Here is an 18287-nt window from a genome sequence, read left to right on the forward strand (position 1 = left end):
TCAAAAGCAGAATTTGAGCACATAAATTTTACAGAATGCTTTGTATAATTTTGTTGGATGCGTGCACATTCTCAGGAATGTAGAGAAGCGAGCTCAGTGTACATTCAGCATGAAACTGAAACTAACAACGTCCTGAGAAATGCCCTTTCAACATAGTCAGGTTTTTTTTATGACAAAAAACCTGAATAAGATCAGCCTACAAGCTGTGCTATTGGTGCATGTTATACACTGTCATAAGAGCTGGGTAGTTCCTGCTATTGTGCAAATAGGATAGAGCTTTGAGAATCTTTGCTGTTACATGAACCAGATTGCAATGACCTGCATAAAGACCTGATGTGAGTATTACACTGATAAAATGCAAATTGATGTTTCCAGTATTTCTGGCTGACGGATTGCAGGTTTTTTCCTAGATTCTTAAGATTTACTTAACTTTATTTTCAAATTATTACTGAGATACAGACTCTGGTTCTGAATGAAAGACTGGATAAGTTCCATATCCTAATACATGGGTCCATATAATTTCTAATCCTGATATTTTTAGAAGCTGATCATTTCATTTCTCTCCTAGGCAAAGGCAGGGGAGTGGTGCTGGTGAGCCTCTTCAGCTTATGCATGAGGATGCAGCTCTTAGTAAATATTTCATCCTGAATTTCAGGATGAAACCTCTGCATGTACTTGTATCTATATATTCCTGTTTACTTTCTTTTAGTTGTTACTAACACACTACCTGCAGACAATAGGTTATTTTGATTGTACAGCTAGTCTAGAGACTTCCACCTTCTGCATCCCAGAAAAAGCATAGGCTATGAAGAGGAGAAGTACTTGTACTTCTCTAAGAAGTCTTTCTTGCTGTAGAAGCTGGAGATATGAAAGAAAATTTACAGTGTGTCAGTCTGTATTCAGTAATGCTGCTAAGAGCGGAAAGGCTCTGAAAGATTCTATGATACACACAACTGCTTTTTAAATGTAACAGAATTTCACCCCAGTTCTTAGTATTATAGAAAAAAAAAAATCAGCCATGTTAGAATGATTGTATTTGTCATGGAACAAAAAACTGACAGTGGAAAATATTCAACAGGTGACAGTTAAAGAATGCAGGGAAATTCACAGATAGTGTGATCAAAGGAGGAAGTGAGAAATTACATTTCTTCATCTGAAGGCTGAAGGGAGCTGGAGAGCAGACTGAAATGATGCAAATAGGCTGTCACAGGTAAACATCAAGAATAAATGAATCATCCCAACAATAAATTGTGTGGTGAGGTGGGCAAAAAGGGACTGCAACAAGTGTGCAAAAAGTCAGAAGAACAGCAGGTGAGATGGTATTTGGGTAAGGTGGATGTGAGAGAATGAGAACAAGAGATTATGTCCACAAAATATACTGAGACAGGCTGGAGAAATGGCCTTCAAACAAATTTTAATATGCATGGTTCGATTTTTTCATTAAATCCCTGAAATAGAAAAAAAAGTACCTTCCTTCTGATGGTGAAATATGCAACAGCTGCTGTTTCTATAAGGATCTAATGCTTGGGTTTTATTTATTCCTTTTTTATTTTTCTGACTTAGGATTTTTAAACTTTTTTCTCTAACTTTTTTGTTTGTTTCTTTTTTTAAACTGGATCCTTCATAGAAAGTAAAATCAGTTTAGCTGTTTCATGAAGATGTCAAAAAGTTTTGTCTTTTTGCACATGTGAGAGTGTTAGAAGAAAGCTGTTGCAAAATGCATGGAAGGCAGGGGAGTTTCAGTAACAGAAAAAGACAAAATAAACTGTGACTGGGACCATATAATCTTTTGCTGTGTTACATAGGTGCATAAGAAGATAGTCTCTTTTCTAACTAAGTGAGCATAAAACTCATTTTATTTCATGCAGGGAGAGTTAAATGGAGCCAAGTCAGATGCCTGTTAACACAGCTTGATTGCTTCTAATTAAATATGAATTTGTAATTTTGGATTATTTCCAGAAGGCACTGTCCTGTACTTGGTTATTGCAGTACAATAAGACAGAGTGTAGAAGGAGAGGGATTAGGAAAAGCATAGTCATTAGGAAAACATAGCTATCTCAGCTCAGTAATATTGCATAGTCTGTCAGCTGCATAGCAAAAACGTGGAATGTAGGAGTGAATAGATCAGTTGCATGTTGGTATTTCAAATCCATAACAAAATCTAACAGCTCAAGATGTCTCACGATGCAAGACCACTTGCAAACCCTTGTTTGCAAAAGTGTATGGGACAGTTTGTGTGGAGGTGAACACATACCAAGTGGTCAGCCTGGTGACAGTTCCATCCTCCCAGATCCCAGCTGTGGAGTTCAATGTCCCCACTTCCTTCTACATTGTAAGAACACCTGGGTTATACCTGGTAAAACCAAACAGGATCACATAGAAAGTGCTGCCAATGGGATACCTTGCTCTGCAGGGAAATGTAATTCAAAGAAGGGTCTGTCTACCATAGCAATTTAATTTAAAAAGGGCTGAGTCCTTAAAAAGGACTAAGCCCTTCCTTAGTCCTTTAATACTTTGATATTCCAGAGTGAAATCTGAGAGATTATTGTAAACTTCTGTTGATTTGACTCCTGCTTTAAGCCTGGAGGAACGCTAGTGTGCTTGAAAGCTTGTTTAACTTTTCCAACTGTTCTGATTATTCTAGTGGAAGTTATGGGTCTACAAAGCTCTCTTAGCTTAATGCTGCTAAATTTCATTATGCAGACAGTAAATTTGTTTACTGTTCTAAATTATCCATTTGCTGGAAAGCAAATATTTTAATAGCTGAAACAATGTTTCCAGGAAAAAGTTTTCCATTATTTATTATACTATAAGGTCCCTGAATCAGTGACTGTGCCTCTGGTTGTTCTGTTTAGTGAACAGCACAAATACTTTGTTCAGGATGCTTTGTTAAACTTGTGTTGAGAATAATTATAGAACTACAGAACCATAGAATGATTGAGTTTGAAGGAATGTTTAAAGGTGATCAATTCCAATCCCCCTGCCATGTGTAGGAGCAATTATAACAAGGGTACTAATCAAAGGTAGCTCCAGAAGATCTTACACTAAGATGCTTCTTTTATTAAGAAAAGCATTATGACCTTTCATAGATGAAAATAATAGGATTTAATTTACATTACTCAGATGTGAGTTTCAGTCTTTTTTACAAAGGAGTAGACTGCAAAATATTCTGTGATCTTCACGTTTCTTTGCTTAAAATACTTCTTGTAAACTTAACATTATGAACATGGTGAGAGTTGTCACTAATGCCAAATCAGTTCTAACTCTTATGACCAGACTGGTACCAACCTCAGTTGTCACCAATGGCACTGTGGTTAAAACACACATGAGTGTTTTCTGAAAATAGGACCCAGTAATAATAATAAACACATACCACAGAGGACTATACAAAGCACAGCTACTTAAATGAGCTACCCAAGCTTTTCCTCAAGGGCTCCACAGTTTAGGCATGTAGCAGATTGATGTTCCTATTTTGCCACCTGTTTCAGTTCCTAAGAGCATCCTTATAACATCCAGCTTTGTCAAGATAAGCACCTTTTCACTTCTGTCTGTAGAATGGAATGAAGTCTATACATTATGTTGAAAACTGAATTATATTGTTGTATGGAGCATAGAGCTTGTACCATTTGAAATGGGAATACTGAATCTAAATTTTCCAAAGGAAAAAGAAATATCCTTCTCACTTCTTACAAAGGATTTTGGACAATCACTAAAGATTTTAGATGACATAAGGCAAAATATTACTCTTTTTTTAAGACAAGTGTTATAACCTTCTGGCTAAGTGAGCTGGGACCAAGGCTAAAGTCACAGGCATGATCAACTGAATGAATCAATAGGAGAAAAAAAATACTTAGTGTCATTTCCATCTTTGGTGGAATTTCAGCAATTTATTATCATTGCCATCTGGATTTCAGTCAGCATTCACTATGAAAATTTATCAGAATGTTACTTGTGGCCAATGAAGTCAAGTATGGGTTTCAACTTTGTATTTTCAGTAAAGCAAAAAAGCTGTACAAAAAGAAAATATTATATTCCTCATCTTCCCCGATCATTGTCATACTTTTGTTTTCAATGGTTCCATTCAAACTTTTGTCTTGGGCCCCTAAATATTCATTGAAATTATTACAACTCATAAAAAGCCATGATGATCTTTAGATGTTTGATGTGATGCTTTTTACCACCTCAATTATCCAAGTTTTTTTTTACTTAACTCCACAATCACAGAGCACTGTGGGATAACTTGCTTTTTCTTCTGCAGATTAGTCTGGGAAATCATTTACTGACTCCATGTGAATTGGTCTTGAAATGTCATGCTACTTCTTACTGTTCTCAGATGTATATTTTCAATTCCTCACTTTGCTGCACAGAAGCATTAAGTACTGATTTTTATGGCACAGTGTTCCTTCTTTCATCCCTGTGAATTTGTAACAGGCATATGATGAATACATTTTAGTAGTGGCCTTTTGCTTAACAGAAGAATAAAAGAGAGTGCTGTGCATAAGCTTGGGATAAGTTAGGATAGTTGTGTACAAGGACTACTGAAGAGCAGGACATGACATACTTTTTATGAACAGCAGGGAGAACATGAGGGTTAGTCTTTAACTTAATCACAATCATGAATGGTTAGTAGTGCAAGCTCAGAAGAAATCATGTTCCAGATGCTGGTGCAGGCTTTTCTATGGAAGTGTCAGAGGCACATGAAGTTGCATGGGTAAATTGCACTGAGATTGCACAACAGCTTGATGTCTGCTTCTGAGATTATGGAAATAAAGAAGGATGCCTTCTAACACAGATCCTTGCTGACGAATAGTTGATCTTTCTAATATACATCTATGCTAACAAATCTTTGATCTTTCTAATACAGATCCTTCCTTCTTCCCACGAGCATTCTATGACTGCTTTCAGTATCACAAGTTAAAATGTTCTTATATTTGGTTTCTTTTGCATATTTATATTATGTATAATGCTTTTCTAAAACGAATCCCTCCGGTCACACAAGATTTACTTGATATGTAATAATTATGATTATCTGCTGGGGTTTTGATTGTGTATCTTTTTATTTTTACTATCAGTAATATGTGTATTTTTAAAAATTCTACCTCCTACATTAAACAAATAAACATGCTCTGCATTCTCAATGTACTCTAAACTATAAAAATAGAGAAGAATACCTAAAATGTCTCACATGAGGGATCTAAATATTGATGTGAAATATTGTTTCATTCTTCATTCAGTTCTTTCCTTTATGTCCATCTTCTAATAGGTAAGCTGTGTGGAGAGGTGAGCACAGCAGGAGACTGAGCATGGTAAATAGTAACAGTCTTTACTTCTGCATCTGGAATAAAATATACTGATAGTGTTTATTAGCTCCTTTCTCACACAGCCATAATAATTATGATTCATCACATTAAGTAGTGATGGACTCAGTCCTCTGATAAAGGTAACTAGCTTTCATTTACATGTAATAATTCTGCTTTGAGTAGTTTGCATATAAAATTTAGTTTGTGATATCATATGATTAAGGTCTAAATTTCCAGAAAAAGTCCCATAATTTTGGATGCTAATTTGATAAGGTTTGAGCCTCACTTTCCAAGTTACTGAAAGCTCAAGGGCAGAAGCAATGAGAGAAATGCAGCACCTGAGAAAATTTGAACCAGAATGTCTCAAGCTAAGCCCACAAAAGAATAGGGAAGTAAAATTAAACCCCTCCTCCAGTAAGTCTTGCTCTGGGGAAGTCTAAAATTGCTCCTTCTCTTCTTTACTTCCTTGTAGCTTATTTCTGGATCCTATTCCCTATTTTTTTTTCAGATCATAGTGCATTTTAGTAAGCTTTATTGAAAGTAATTCTAGTGTCTTTTCTATTATCTCATTAGTTTTGTTATAAATTTTGCCCCTGGTGCTTCTTTGTTGGGTTTTTTCTCTTTTTAGTTATGTTTATCCATATACAGTAGTGTGAAAAATATGTGATTATTTGCTTCTACTAGAACACAAATACACTCTAAAACTGTATTTTCTCCTTTTGTATTATTCCAGGGCTGTTGGTTTACTATCAGTAATACAAGTCAATTTGTTCACGTCAGACATTGCCATATGTAAAGTGAAAGAATAGCAGCAGTAAGTCTTCATTCTAATCCCTTTTTAACCAATCTTCAATTTACCCATCCTGAGATTTCCACTGCCTCACAATGTGTTCCAGGTATTTTCTGGTCTTTAGGTTTAAGGCAATAAGAAACTGCAAAATACCCCATGCAAAGCAAAGCTGAAACAAAAGCAGGGTTAAAATTCTTCTACACTAGATCATGTGTTAGTGCAGACAGTTATAAAATCTGCTTGTGTTTGTTCATGAATCTCTCCAACATGGGAGAAGTCAATTGCAATTGATTATTATTTGTGGATAGTAAAAATATAAAAGCATTTTCCTGTCAGACTATTTAAAACTGCCTGCAAGCTACAGATCCTAAAAATGTCCTGACTGAAGTTATGGAAATGTTTTATTTCTCTTTATTGCTACTGTTTCATTGCAATTGGTTCATATTCTTTGTGTGTGCATGAGTTGCTCTAGTAAGTATTTTCCTTGTTTCTGCTGGTAGCCTAGTGTTTGTTTCTGGTTTTGCTGTTTATGAGCTGTGATGGATTTCAAAGGCTGGCATGGCTCTGATCTGCCTCACCAGAAGGTAGTTCTTGCAAGTTCTAATGCAATTCTACTTTTATTTCAGATCTACCTTTTATTTCAGACAATGTTCCAAATCCAAATCACAATACTGTTACTGGAAACACAGCTCTCCATGGTTTCAGGTAAGAGAGAAAGTGCCTTTCAGTTCCAGTAGCAGAACTAATGCAGCTTTTAGTATGTGGGCTTCAGCACCTCCAGCAACACTTGCATGAACGGTCAATAATGTCTGGAGACTCTGCTTTCCATCTTATAAAAGGCACTGGCATTGACTGAGCACAGGACAGGTGTCTGCCACTTCCAGAGTCAGGATTCTTTACCATGTTGTGTGTTGTCAGCTGAGGTGTCCAGCATCAGCGGCATGGCTGTAAGAAGGAGGATGACCAAAGCAACAAATACCCACAGGGAAGTGTAACAATCTCAGTGTTAGATGGCATGAAATATGATCACTTGTGTTCCCCTGTCCATGCCTGTAGCAGAATCAACTCGGCTAAAATCCAGAAGGAGCTTGGCACTTTCTCACATTGCTCCCTTGCTACAGTTGTATTACAGTAAATAAACAAACATTGCTAAGAGAAACCTAGCAATGCTAAGGTTTCCCTGTATATTAGTGTGAATATAAACAAAAAATGCTTAAAATTTTAGTCAAATCAGTAACCATATACCCCTGACTATCTGTATACAGTATACTATCTGCATACTATCTGATAGTTTTGCCCAGCATTAAAGAAGATCAGAACATATTTTGATGAAACAAATGAAATTGTTCTCTTTTCTTCACATAGCTTTGTTTACAGTTGAAGTTCCTCAACAGCTCTACACTGCAGAGTATGGGAGCAACGTGACCATGGAATGCAGATTCCCTGTGAATGGCTCAGTGGATCTAGGACTCCTGTCTGTTTTTTGGGAACAGAAAAGGCAGGGCTCATCAAAATCAAAAGAGGTATATACATTCCGCAATGGGAAGGCACTCCATCCATCTCAACATCCTGATTACATAGGAAGAGCATCACTTCTGCACAATGAACTGATGCTGGGACGAGCCATCATCCAGATCACCAATGTTAAGATTACAGATGCAGGATCATACCTTTGTCTCATTGACTACCAGGGTGTGGACTACAAGTACATTGCTTTGGAAGTAAGAGGTGAGTGGTTAAATTAAATGTAACTGTATATTAATTGAGACACCTCCACTAAATTCCTACAAGCTTGTAGAAATTGGTTAATCTGAAGGAATTTGTTGTTAGTTGTCTCACCAAGACTTTGTGCTAAGCCTTCAGCTGAACCAAAGCAGTTGTCTTAGTAGTGGCTAGCCTTTGGTTCAACACCTGAGCTCCTCCAGGAGCACCTGGTGCTGGGGAAGGACAGCATCTGTTCTCCTTCCATCCTTCTTTCTACAACCTCTTCAGTGCCACCACCTCCCTCCTCTCCTTTGATCTTCTTGTTGGGCTACACTCTGGTCATTCCAAAAAGTTTCTCAGAGATGCTTTGATATCCTTATGAATCCTGCTGCAACTACTCAAGTGTCTGGGGATTCCCCAAATGACTGCAGCTCCCAGAGCAAGGACATGTGATTTTCTGTGTCCATTGAAGCAAAATGGGCATTAGTAGTAAAGGCATATGTTAATGGAAAGCATGATAGACCAGATCCTTGAAAGATTTCACAGATTAGTGTTTCCCACTAATCTGTGAGAAACATCACACATATCTGTGTAATGCAAGGCAACATTCATTTCCCATCCATATATTTAAATAACAATATTTATCAAATGCAAAAATTGACATAGACATTCTTAAGACCCACATTAGTTCCTATGAAAAGTCAATTTTGTTCTAATATAATGAAAATATTACACTGTTTATAAGCTATGGTAAAACAAACATGAAATCAGGCTTTTGGGAAGTGGCATATTCTAAAAGTGAAAATAAGACTCCCATAAGATTCCGCTAGTCTACTCTGTCTTAATAAATTATAAATATCATGTCAACTGCTGCCCTGTATAAAGTACTGGAGTGCATTCTTTTGCTGTAGGCATGATAAGGATTGAATAATCCATTTTGTATTGTTCTACAAAACATCCTTCATCATTTTAAATGAGTGTTCCACAGATATAGCCATAGACAATACATAGCATTAAAAGGAAGCAGGGAAAGTGAAGTGGGGAAATGATTGCTGTTGCATACAACAATTTCACTCAACAACTTCTCATGCAGCATCTTACAAGAGAATAAACACTCAAGTAATGAGAATACCGAGTGAAGACAAATTTGTTTTCATGTGCCAGTCAAAAGGCTTTCCTCTGGCAGAGATTTTCTGGCAAAATGAGAACTTCAATCTCAGTGGATCTGCAAATACCACCCATACACTGACTGCAGATGGCCTCTACAATGTCACCAGCATCCTGACATTCAAACCAAACACGAGTGAGAACTACACATGTGTCTTCTGGAATAAAGAACTGAATGAAGAAACTTCAGCTCACTTTTCCACTTTAGGTTGGTATGACCTTGAATTTGTATATGACTGTTCATACATACATCATGTGCTATGGTCCATCACTGGAGTTAAGTTCTAGAAATCAGTGTAATACTGATTCTTGGTAAACTGAACAAGTCAGTATTATTTATGTCTTTGAAGTCTCAGCTAGCTTCCATTCCAACAAACCAGTCTGTATTTTTCTGTATATTTTAATTTTAGAGTAGCTTTCCTTATTTTCCTGCCAATACAAAGGGAATTTTTTCAGCTGCATGGGCATCTTCCCTGATAGTCTCCTACTTAATTATTCTATCTAGTTGTCTACCTTGACTTCAGCAAGGCTTTTGACATTGTTGCCCATAATATCCTCATGGGTAAACTCAGGAAATGTGGGTTAGATGAACAGAATCAAGAACTGGTTAAATTACAGAGTCCAGAAGGTCGTGATCAGACTAATAGAATCCAGATGAAAGCCTGCTGACAGTGGATCAATATTGGGTCCAATCTTATTCAATTTATCAGCAACCTGGACAAAGGAATCAAAGGCACCAGCACCACAGGTTTGCTGGTGACACTAAACTGGGTGCAGTGGCTTAATGCGGCCAAGGGCTCAGGGGTCCATCCGATCCCCGGCTGCCGCTGCTGTAGGTGTCTGGATAGCGCTGGGCTGTTAGGCTCAGCTTGTCTGGGTCCCTCAGGCTAGCTCCAGCCACAGGCAACTTAGCGTGCAACTCAGGAGTGATTTCAGCTCTGGTAAATTCAGCTCTTAGTTATTTCAGCTCTGTGCTCACCAGTTCCTTAAGCACATGCAGGGAGATAGAGATAGAAGTCTGTATGCAGTTCAACAGCGGTGTTCTTTAATTTCAGCTCCTGTGAATGGGGCAGTGACAGTTTATTCTGCTGAACTGGGCAGAGATGGGGTTTGATATAGGGTACAGGGGTGCTGGAAATTGTCCAGTGGCCAGGGTTGAGGAGAATACAACCTATAGCCTTACAGAGAGATAGCAAGGGTCTGAATGCGGAAGAGGGGCTTCTTTGGTCCAGCCACCGTGACTTGGCATTTCTTATCTTAGGCGAGTGACCACCAGGGAGGCCTTGCAGCGCCTCTGACTGCTACAGTGGCTGATCCATCTGAAGGCTTTGCTGCCATTCATGGACCTTGATTAGCTGGAGGGTTGGGCAGAGAGAAACCTGGTGAGGTTCAACTGAGTGTAAGGTCCTGCACCTGGGGAGGAATTGTCTCACGTGCCAGCACAGGCTGCTGACCTCTGTGAAGTGGTTCTGCAGAGAAGGACCTAGGAGTCCTGGCAGACAAAAAGCTCTCCATGAGCCAGCCAAGAAAGCTAATGGTATCCTGAGGCACACTAGGAAGAGCATTGCCAGCAGGGCAAGGCAGATGATCCTGCCCCTTTACTCAGCAGTAGTGAAGCCACAACTGGAGTGCTGTGCCCAGTATTGTGACCACTTCTGGGCTCTTCAGGACACAAGAGAGAAGGAGGTACTGGAGAGAGTTCAGCAACGGCCACAAGTTTGATGAGGAGTCTAAAGCATCTGTCTAATGAGAAGACTGTGTTTAGTCTGGAGAAGACTGAGAGGAGGTATCATCAATATATAAAAATATTTCAAAGGCAGATGCCAATAGGATGGTGCCAGACTCAAATGCCATACAAAAGAGAGGTATGACTGGCTTTTTTTTGTGAGGCTTTTCATAGTAATATTTCAGAACAAATTATTCATAAATGAGTGTAAATCACTAGGCTAATAAATTTTAAAAATCTTTTGTTCAGTCAGAACAAGACTGGAGAAACACAACTAATAACTTGATAAACAATGCCTGTTTTGTAAGTTATAAATGTATTCTCCTTTAATATTTTTAACAGCTTTAATGAGTACACAGTATAGTGGACAAAAATTCCTGATCTCTTTAATCGCCCCCGCATGTGTGACTGTAGCTGTCCTTCTCTCTGCACTAATAATATTTCAGAAGAGAAAATCATTCAAGAATGAGCAACCCAAAAAAGGTACATTTTTACTTCAGATAGTGAAACTTTCACTATTTCTTTACTTTTCCTGTGAACAACCTTGAGAAATTTTAGTAAGGCACACTTGCATGAATTTGGTCACATTTTATTTCTAGATTGCAAGAGGGTACAAAATGAGATCTTGGATAATTTGAGTTTTATTTTCCTCACTGTGTTACCTATGTGAGACAAGGTGTATGTAAAGATACATTTTTAAAGCTGACCAGCTAGTACTCTGTACACAGCACAAACAAACTTTGCGTCATGTAAGGAGGACTGTAAAGCATAGTTTCAACAGTGTTTTCTTCATAGCTACAAAGACATTGTGGCTACAGTATATTACACAGAATTTTTATTTTTCAACTCCATTATGGTATAATACAGGACAGCCACAATATTTCCTTCCTTGTTTGTATGTACAGTAGTACAAAATTAATAAAGTAAACACACTATTATTCCAGTATTTTCTTGCACATGAACAGACACTAGTAAACTAGACTATATATATCTATAGTCATGAAAGAAGAGTCTTAATATTATGATTTCAGAATTCGATTCAAGTTTTCTAAAGTTTTTGATTTAAGTTTTGTAAATTAAAAGAAACATAGAGAAATTTATTTGGTATGATTTAATAAAAAACTTAACTGTGCTCACAGCTCAGTTTAATCTAAAGATTTGTTGAATAGTTATAGTTACAATATAGTTTCTTCCAAATGTAGAAATGTTTAAGCTAAATTTTTATATATTTACTTTAACAGACAGGAAAAGAAAACTGAACCCTAATGCAAAGGATGAGAACAGTAAGTCATAAGCAATTTTTAAAATTTACATTTACAGATTTTTCTTTCTTACATCTAAAATATTTAAAAATATGTAGATTGAAACCTAAATAATGTAACATCAAAATAGAGGGTAGTTTTGAATTTAAATTCTTTTATTCTTGAGTTTTCAAAAAAATGCAGTTTCTAAAGTTTTGACTTTCTCTTGGGCAACGTAAAAATTTGAAAATATTGGTTCCCTTTCACTAACGTACGAATAGCTTTCATACATAGGTCAGAACACATCTCTGTATACCAGATGGGGTTCTAGTAGTCTTGGCTGAGAAAGATACTCACAGAAAGCTGGTTGCTTTGGATAGCATCAAGATTTTTGTGGCAATAGTCTGTTATACTTTTGGATCAAGCTACAGGTTTTAACAACAAATAAAATGATACATCATTGATCTGGAATATTATATAATCTCCTAGGCTACCTCTTGTCTTATGAGAATCTGACTTACCTAGACATCCAGAAATTTTTACAATTCAGAGGGAAGATAATACCTAAAAAAATTGTCAGGATGCATCTAACTGTTCTGTACTAAAATTGAACTGAAAGAAAAAGATAACACCATAGAAAATGATAAATCAATACAACAAGGAAAGTCTTAATACACCTACTGATATAAATCAATTTTGTTACCTATAGATAACAGTTTGACAGGCTAATGCATTGTGAGGTACTGGCTGTGGCCAGTGTTAGGTACAGAGGTACTTGGTTCAGCCAGAATTCCTTGGTGTCCAAGCAGACCCTCACATAGCATACTGAGGTCAGCCCTGAGGCTGCCAAGGAGCACAAATGGAGTAATACTGTGATGCAGCTAACCAAGTGAACACAGAGACAACTCTGGGCTTTTCCAAGGACAGCATATCTCCCACGTATCTCACTGCTAAAAAAATACATGAAGAAGTCACCAACTTAAAAAATAAATCCTGTAGGTGAAAGGTAGAGATTGGATGAAGAGGGCACTGATTTCCAAATCACCTCAGGTTGTCATATTTGCATCTTAACTGTAAGTGTTTGATCCACTGCTGTCTGTAGATATTACAATTGAAACAACATTTTCAGAAAGACATTTTCACCTTCCAGAAACCTTGCAGCAGTCAAAGTCTCATTCTTATTTTTCATGTGATAGTGTGAAACTCTAGTGGCATCATGCCATGCACTAATGAACACAAGCCCAAGGCAAGCAGCATTCTGGAGAACAGCGTTGGTGCATGTCTGGACATCATTCCTGTGCATATTGTCCGAGCATAGCTTGGCTTCCCCTGGCTTTTTGTATTACTTTTGTATTTTTCCACTTTGTAGCCTCTACTGTGCACTTAGTGAAATGAAGAAATTAAAGGAAACAAGGCCACACTTTGCGGTTTTACTTCTTCATTTTAATGATGACAAAAACCTTTGTCTTTCTTGTAACATGCAGTAAGTCAGATGACAAACATTTATATTTCTCAGCATTGGATATTTTTAAGAAACCCTGGAAAGAACCTTTTTTCCATGATGAGTAGGTAGTTGCAGCATAAAAGCCACAGATAGTTTACCATAGTGCCTTGGAAATGACCCATACAGTCCTGGTTACAGGAACAAGGACTGTTAATCTACTGGTTTTGACTTACAGCTCAAGCTGTATCAGAACTGAATATGTAGGACATTTAAACTCATCACTGAAGTCCCAGTTCTGCACACTTTTAATCACATGCACATATTTACTGACAATCATTACCATGGATGCTCTCTAAACAGATTTCAGTTTTTTCATTTCATTTATATGGCTGAAAGTGGGTGATAGCTTTGTTGTAATAGAAAATTCAGATAAAAGAGATAATTCTTTCCTGGAAAAGATCACAGCAGATGTTCTTGTAAACTAGAATAGCTTTAAGGAGCCATTGTAACTTCAGCATGATCCAGGAGACTGAGCTTTCATTCTTAACCCACTCAGTTGTTAAAATCAGGCTTTTTATTTTCTTAAATCACTGGAGATTTTTAAAGTAATACTGTTGCATTTTCTTTCTTTAAGGTGATGATTTTAACTCTCAGACTGAGGCTCTATACTTGTCAACTGTCACAACTTCAAGAGACAGTGGAAGTGTGGATCCGTGAAAATTCTTCATATTACATGTCATAATTTGCACTTTTTCTATCAGTTTTTGGGGACTTCAAAAGAAAATTACAGCACTTTAGCCTTAGGATAAACAGTGAGTTCATGGGGATGTATTTGCACTGCAGCAATGGAAAGCTATGCCTCCTCAGATACCATATCTTCTTGAAGTTACTGAGAACTATGCTGTCACAAAATGTGGTTTACCACTGTAAAGAGGTCAACTGAGTGCCTTTGATAAACTTTACTTTTGGACTTACTGTTGCTCAAGGGATTTTTGTTTAAGAATACCTTTATCAACTGTTCCAGTCTCAGGAATGGTGCTTGGAGTAAAAAATCTTGTGGAATTTGAATAAAAGCTTAAACGCTATCTTATGTCAATTATCTTTCTGGTGGAAACATCATTACAAGCCCATATCCCATTTCCAAATTTTATAACACATTAAACTGGATATTACCACAAGTACCAACTTGCATCATTGTATCCACTTGTATAACTTGTATCATTGCAATATCTAGAAGCTATTTCATATCACAAGAGCAATAAGAGGTTGAAATTAAATCAAAGTACAGACAAAAAAAAAAAAAACCAAACCCACAATACTAGCAATAAATCAACATTATGTTGCATAAGAGAATTTTCATGTCTATATAAAACCTCACAAGTCAGTCAGGTAAAAAACCATGAACTGTGATACTATGCTTACATGACAGTAAAAGATTTCAAATTTGAACTGATTATTCAACAGAATTTTCTTTAGGAGGAATTTGGAAGCAAAAGTGAAAATGAGGCTCAGACAGATTTCTGCACTGGTTATTTTTAAACAATAATTTTGCCTTTGTTTAGAAGAAGAAGTGAGTCTTTTCCATGCCAGGCTGCTTTGCTTCCTAATACTGGAATACCAGATTTGGAAAAACATCCAAAATGAAACAACTTTGCCCCTTAGATAGTCATGAGATAATGAAACAAGGGCACTGGGTAAGATCTGTCATATTGTTTTGAAAGACCAGTGGCTTTGGTAAACTCTGTTTTCTACTAAAATAGATGTAACAAGATTGAAGAAATGTGTTCACATGGAAGCTACTTCTGATACTATCTTGCTCTTAGAAGAGTTCCAATGATTGAAGTTTTTTCATAGCACTTGCTCTGAATTTGGATGGGAACTGCTTCTCCAGTGTCACTTCACAGCTATTGATTCCAGCGAAAAGTGGACCTACAGTGCTGCTATGAGACCAGAATATCAGCATTGATCCTCTCTTGTTTCACCAGGACAGGTGATTTTAAAAAGCAGGACAGCCATTGATTTTACTTGTGGAGGAGGAAAATTAATCTCTCTCTCACATCATCTGTAATTTAATATCTATGCATTGCACCTTTATTTACCCATTTGTAGCCACTGGATTCAGCTGAGACAAATCTGCACTAGGCTTGCAATGTCCTATGTCCTTGCTGACATAGTGAATCAGGCACATGTCAGAGAAGCACTGGTTAGCTTAATACGGAATAGCAGCTTAGGAACTGTCCTGGCTTGCACCATTTAGCAATATTTAAAGGTCTCTGTCCCACATTCGTACTCTGCTGGGAACTATGATCCCTTGCTCTTCCATCAGCCATGGTGGAATCTAACCCACCGTGTTCTTGGAAAGACTTAATTTTGCATTTTTCTATTTATTTTTCCTCATTAAAAGTAAATAGAAGCAATAAAATATGAATTTATGTGGATGAACATAAATAGTACATTCAGTCTTTGCAATTAGGTTATGCTGATTATCATTGTTCCTTACTGAAATGGAAGTAATCTTGCCATTATTTTACACTTATTATTTTATTTCTTATATATGAGTGAATGCTGCCTTGGTGTGGGCAACAAAGAACAGATGTGGGTAGCATTTCCTGCCCATTTTACAGGCATGGCAAACATTACCCTGCTTTCCCTCTTACTGGATTGTACACTGAAAGGTTTCACCTGGCAACCCTAGGCAGAGGCAGCTCAGTTTTCCACAACATTCCTATGCCCTATCCACTCTATTTCATTATGAATGGAACAATAGCACTGTTTACTGCAATAACTATAACAATACCTAGAAATGTATTTTGGCTCATGAGTTTCTATTTTCACCAGCTCTCACAGGATACTTATGAAGCTGACTGTTACATCTGAGTATGTAAAAGTTAGCTTGTCAGCAGCTTGGCCAGTCTATTTATGTTTATGAATTCATGCAAGGCTTGTCTTTTACTGTAAACCACTGAGCATATGATACGCGTGTGATATGATGAGTCTCTGTTCTTTCTGCTTCACCTACTGTTTTACATGCTGTTATCTCCAAACAGCTGAAGTGAGTTTTCACATAGAAATTGCCTGCAAAATGCTTGAAGGGTTTGTGTTTTGCTTGTTTGGGGGTGCTCTCTCTGTGGTTTTTGTTGTTGTTGTTGTTTGTTAGGTTTAAAAAAAAATAGGTTTTGGGGGTTTTTGTTTGTTTGGTGGTGTTATTGTTGTCTTTTTGTTTGGTTTTTTTATAGTTTTGAACTTTACAGTGAGTCATTATGTTGTTAGACCATAAAACTATTAGGTATTTTTAGAGTTTGACTGGTACTGTCATCTGGCATTTTTGAATGGCAGAGAGGATACCTTGTATAAGAAGATACTGTTACCCTTTCTGATATGTACCACCTCTATTCATCTCCATACATTTGTCTCAACTAGGTGCATGTCATAAGCAATAGCAACTTAGTGTACTGGAAAAAAGTAGGAATTCAGCTGAAGTTGGTGGAATGTTTTTGAAAATATGTGCAAATAATCTGCTCAGTGGTTTATAGTCACCTAAAATATATTTCACTGAACTTTAATGGTGACCATTTTTCACAAGCAAGTAGAGAGTTTATTTTCAGTATTGAATTTTTCTAGTATAGCTAAGGAAAACCTACTTTTCCAAGCCACTGACCTGTTTTACTAAGTATGAATGAGGTACTTGCCATTTTAGTACAGGAGCAACTGGTAAAAGGGGTGATTAGTCTTTCTGTTCACTCCTCACCTCTGCTAGCTATCAGAGATTTTAAGGGCTTACAGTAGGTTTATTTCAGCTCTTTTACACCCACAACATTTTCAGTAGCTGTGAGTTGCAGCTTGGTCTGTGATCAAGAGCATAGCACAGAATAAGGTTAGCTGTTTGTACCAAGTCCACTTTCATACTGGCAGCAGCCTAAACCCATACCATTTTCTTGATTCCCATTACCATAGACATGTCTGGAAGCAACTGCTAACATCAAGAAGGTTAATATCTCTGGAAGAAGACTGAAGAGGAAGAGATATTCCTAACAGCCAATTGAAATGCCTTGCAAGACTTAGTCTGCATACTAGAAAACCACCAGCTGATTCTGACTATGGGAGCAATTGGAAATGCCTTTTACAATTTTGGACAAGAAACCCCTATTCTTTCTTAAGAAATACTGCAGTCATCTTTTTTTATGGAGTTTCTTCTTTCATCAGACAGAACCATATGTCTGCCACCAAAACTGATACCTACCTATTCCACAAATAGTTACAGAGAAAGGTTTTACAAGCCCCCTCCATACAGTAAAAGGTCACTTTTACAGGAATAAGTCTAACTTTTCTATTCTTTCTGTGGGGATGGGGATCAACTAAGCAATCTTAGAAGTCCTTTCTAACCCAAAATGATCTTTGACTGTAAACTTGTTGCTCAAGTTAACTTCTATGTCCTTTGTAATTATCTGATTTCTCTTTTACTCTGATGAACATGTGACCTTAAAGTATAGTCTTAGATCAATGACTATGATCTGGATCAATGAGATATCCTGGTTTTCCTCACCATATGTCGAGCACACTCTGTAATACGTTTTTATAGCTAGTGCTTGGCAATATTTCACTCAAACTCAATATGCAGCCATATGGTAAAAAGCAGCTGAAACAGATAAATGCACTGTGCAAATATTGTTAAAAGCTGACTTTAATGACCTACTGAGTTCACTTTTGGTTTTATTTTCAATGCAATTTTCATCAGCTAATGTTTGTTTACTCACAAGCACATTTCCTTAATGGGCTTTTCCAAGTAAGAAGTGAAACATCCTTCATGCAAAGTCTGTGTTAGAAACCACATTACATAAGGAATGATGCAGTAGAAATTTGCACAGTGGGCTTAAGCTCATTCCTTACATGGGTTTTTCAAGCAGTAGGGTGGGAT

The 18287-nt window shown here is 37.2% G+C and overlaps 1 protein-coding gene across 6 annotated transcripts; it reads left to right on the forward strand.

The window, feature by feature from the left end:
• The first annotated feature begins 246 nt into the window (after positions 1 to 246).
• On the forward strand, positions 247 to 14457 carry LOC100221605 (programmed cell death 1 ligand 2). Of its 6 annotated transcripts, XM_030258851.4 has the most exons (10): positions 251 to 335; positions 1079 to 1210; positions 5264 to 5306; positions 6034 to 6114; positions 6717 to 6795; positions 7456 to 7818; positions 8888 to 9169; positions 11030 to 11170; positions 11929 to 11970; positions 14007 to 14457. In XM_030258851.4, the coding sequence occupies exons 5-10, from the start codon at positions 6738 to 6740 to the stop codon at positions 14087 to 14089; spliced, it is 969 nt and encodes a 322-aa protein (XP_030114711.1). In that variant the 5' UTR covers positions 251 to 335; positions 1079 to 1210; positions 5264 to 5306; positions 6034 to 6114; positions 6717 to 6737; the 3' UTR covers positions 14090 to 14457. The 6 variants fall into 6 exon arrangements, with proteins under 6 accessions (XP_072778629.1, XP_072778628.1, XP_030114710.1 ...); XM_072922527.1 differs by lacking the exon at positions 1079 to 1210 and having other exon boundaries at positions 249 to 335; positions 8981 to 9169; XM_030258850.4 differs by lacking the exon at positions 1079 to 1210 and having other exon boundaries at positions 250 to 335.
• Positions 14458 to 18287: the final 3830 nt, after the last annotated feature.

The sequence above is a fragment of the Taeniopygia guttata genome, chromosome Z (assembly GCF_048771995.1).
Source record: "Taeniopygia guttata chromosome Z, bTaeGut7.mat, whole genome shotgun sequence".
In the NCBI taxonomy this organism is placed as follows: domain Eukaryota; kingdom Metazoa; phylum Chordata; class Aves; order Passeriformes; family Estrildidae; genus Taeniopygia; species Taeniopygia guttata.

Coding starts and splice junctions, on each gene's coding strand:
- LOC100221605 (XM_030258850.4), top strand. CDS start 6,738: ATGTTCCAAATCCAAATCACAATACTGTTACTGGAAACACAGCTCTCC. Junction 7,819..8,887: donor CATTGCTTTGGAAGTAAGAG/GTGAGTGGTTAA, acceptor CTTCTCATGCAG/CATCTTACAAGAGAATAAAC. Junction 11,171..11,928: donor GAATGAGCAACCCAAAAAAG/GTACATTTTTAC, acceptor TTACTTTAACAG/ACAGGAAAAGAAAACTGAAC.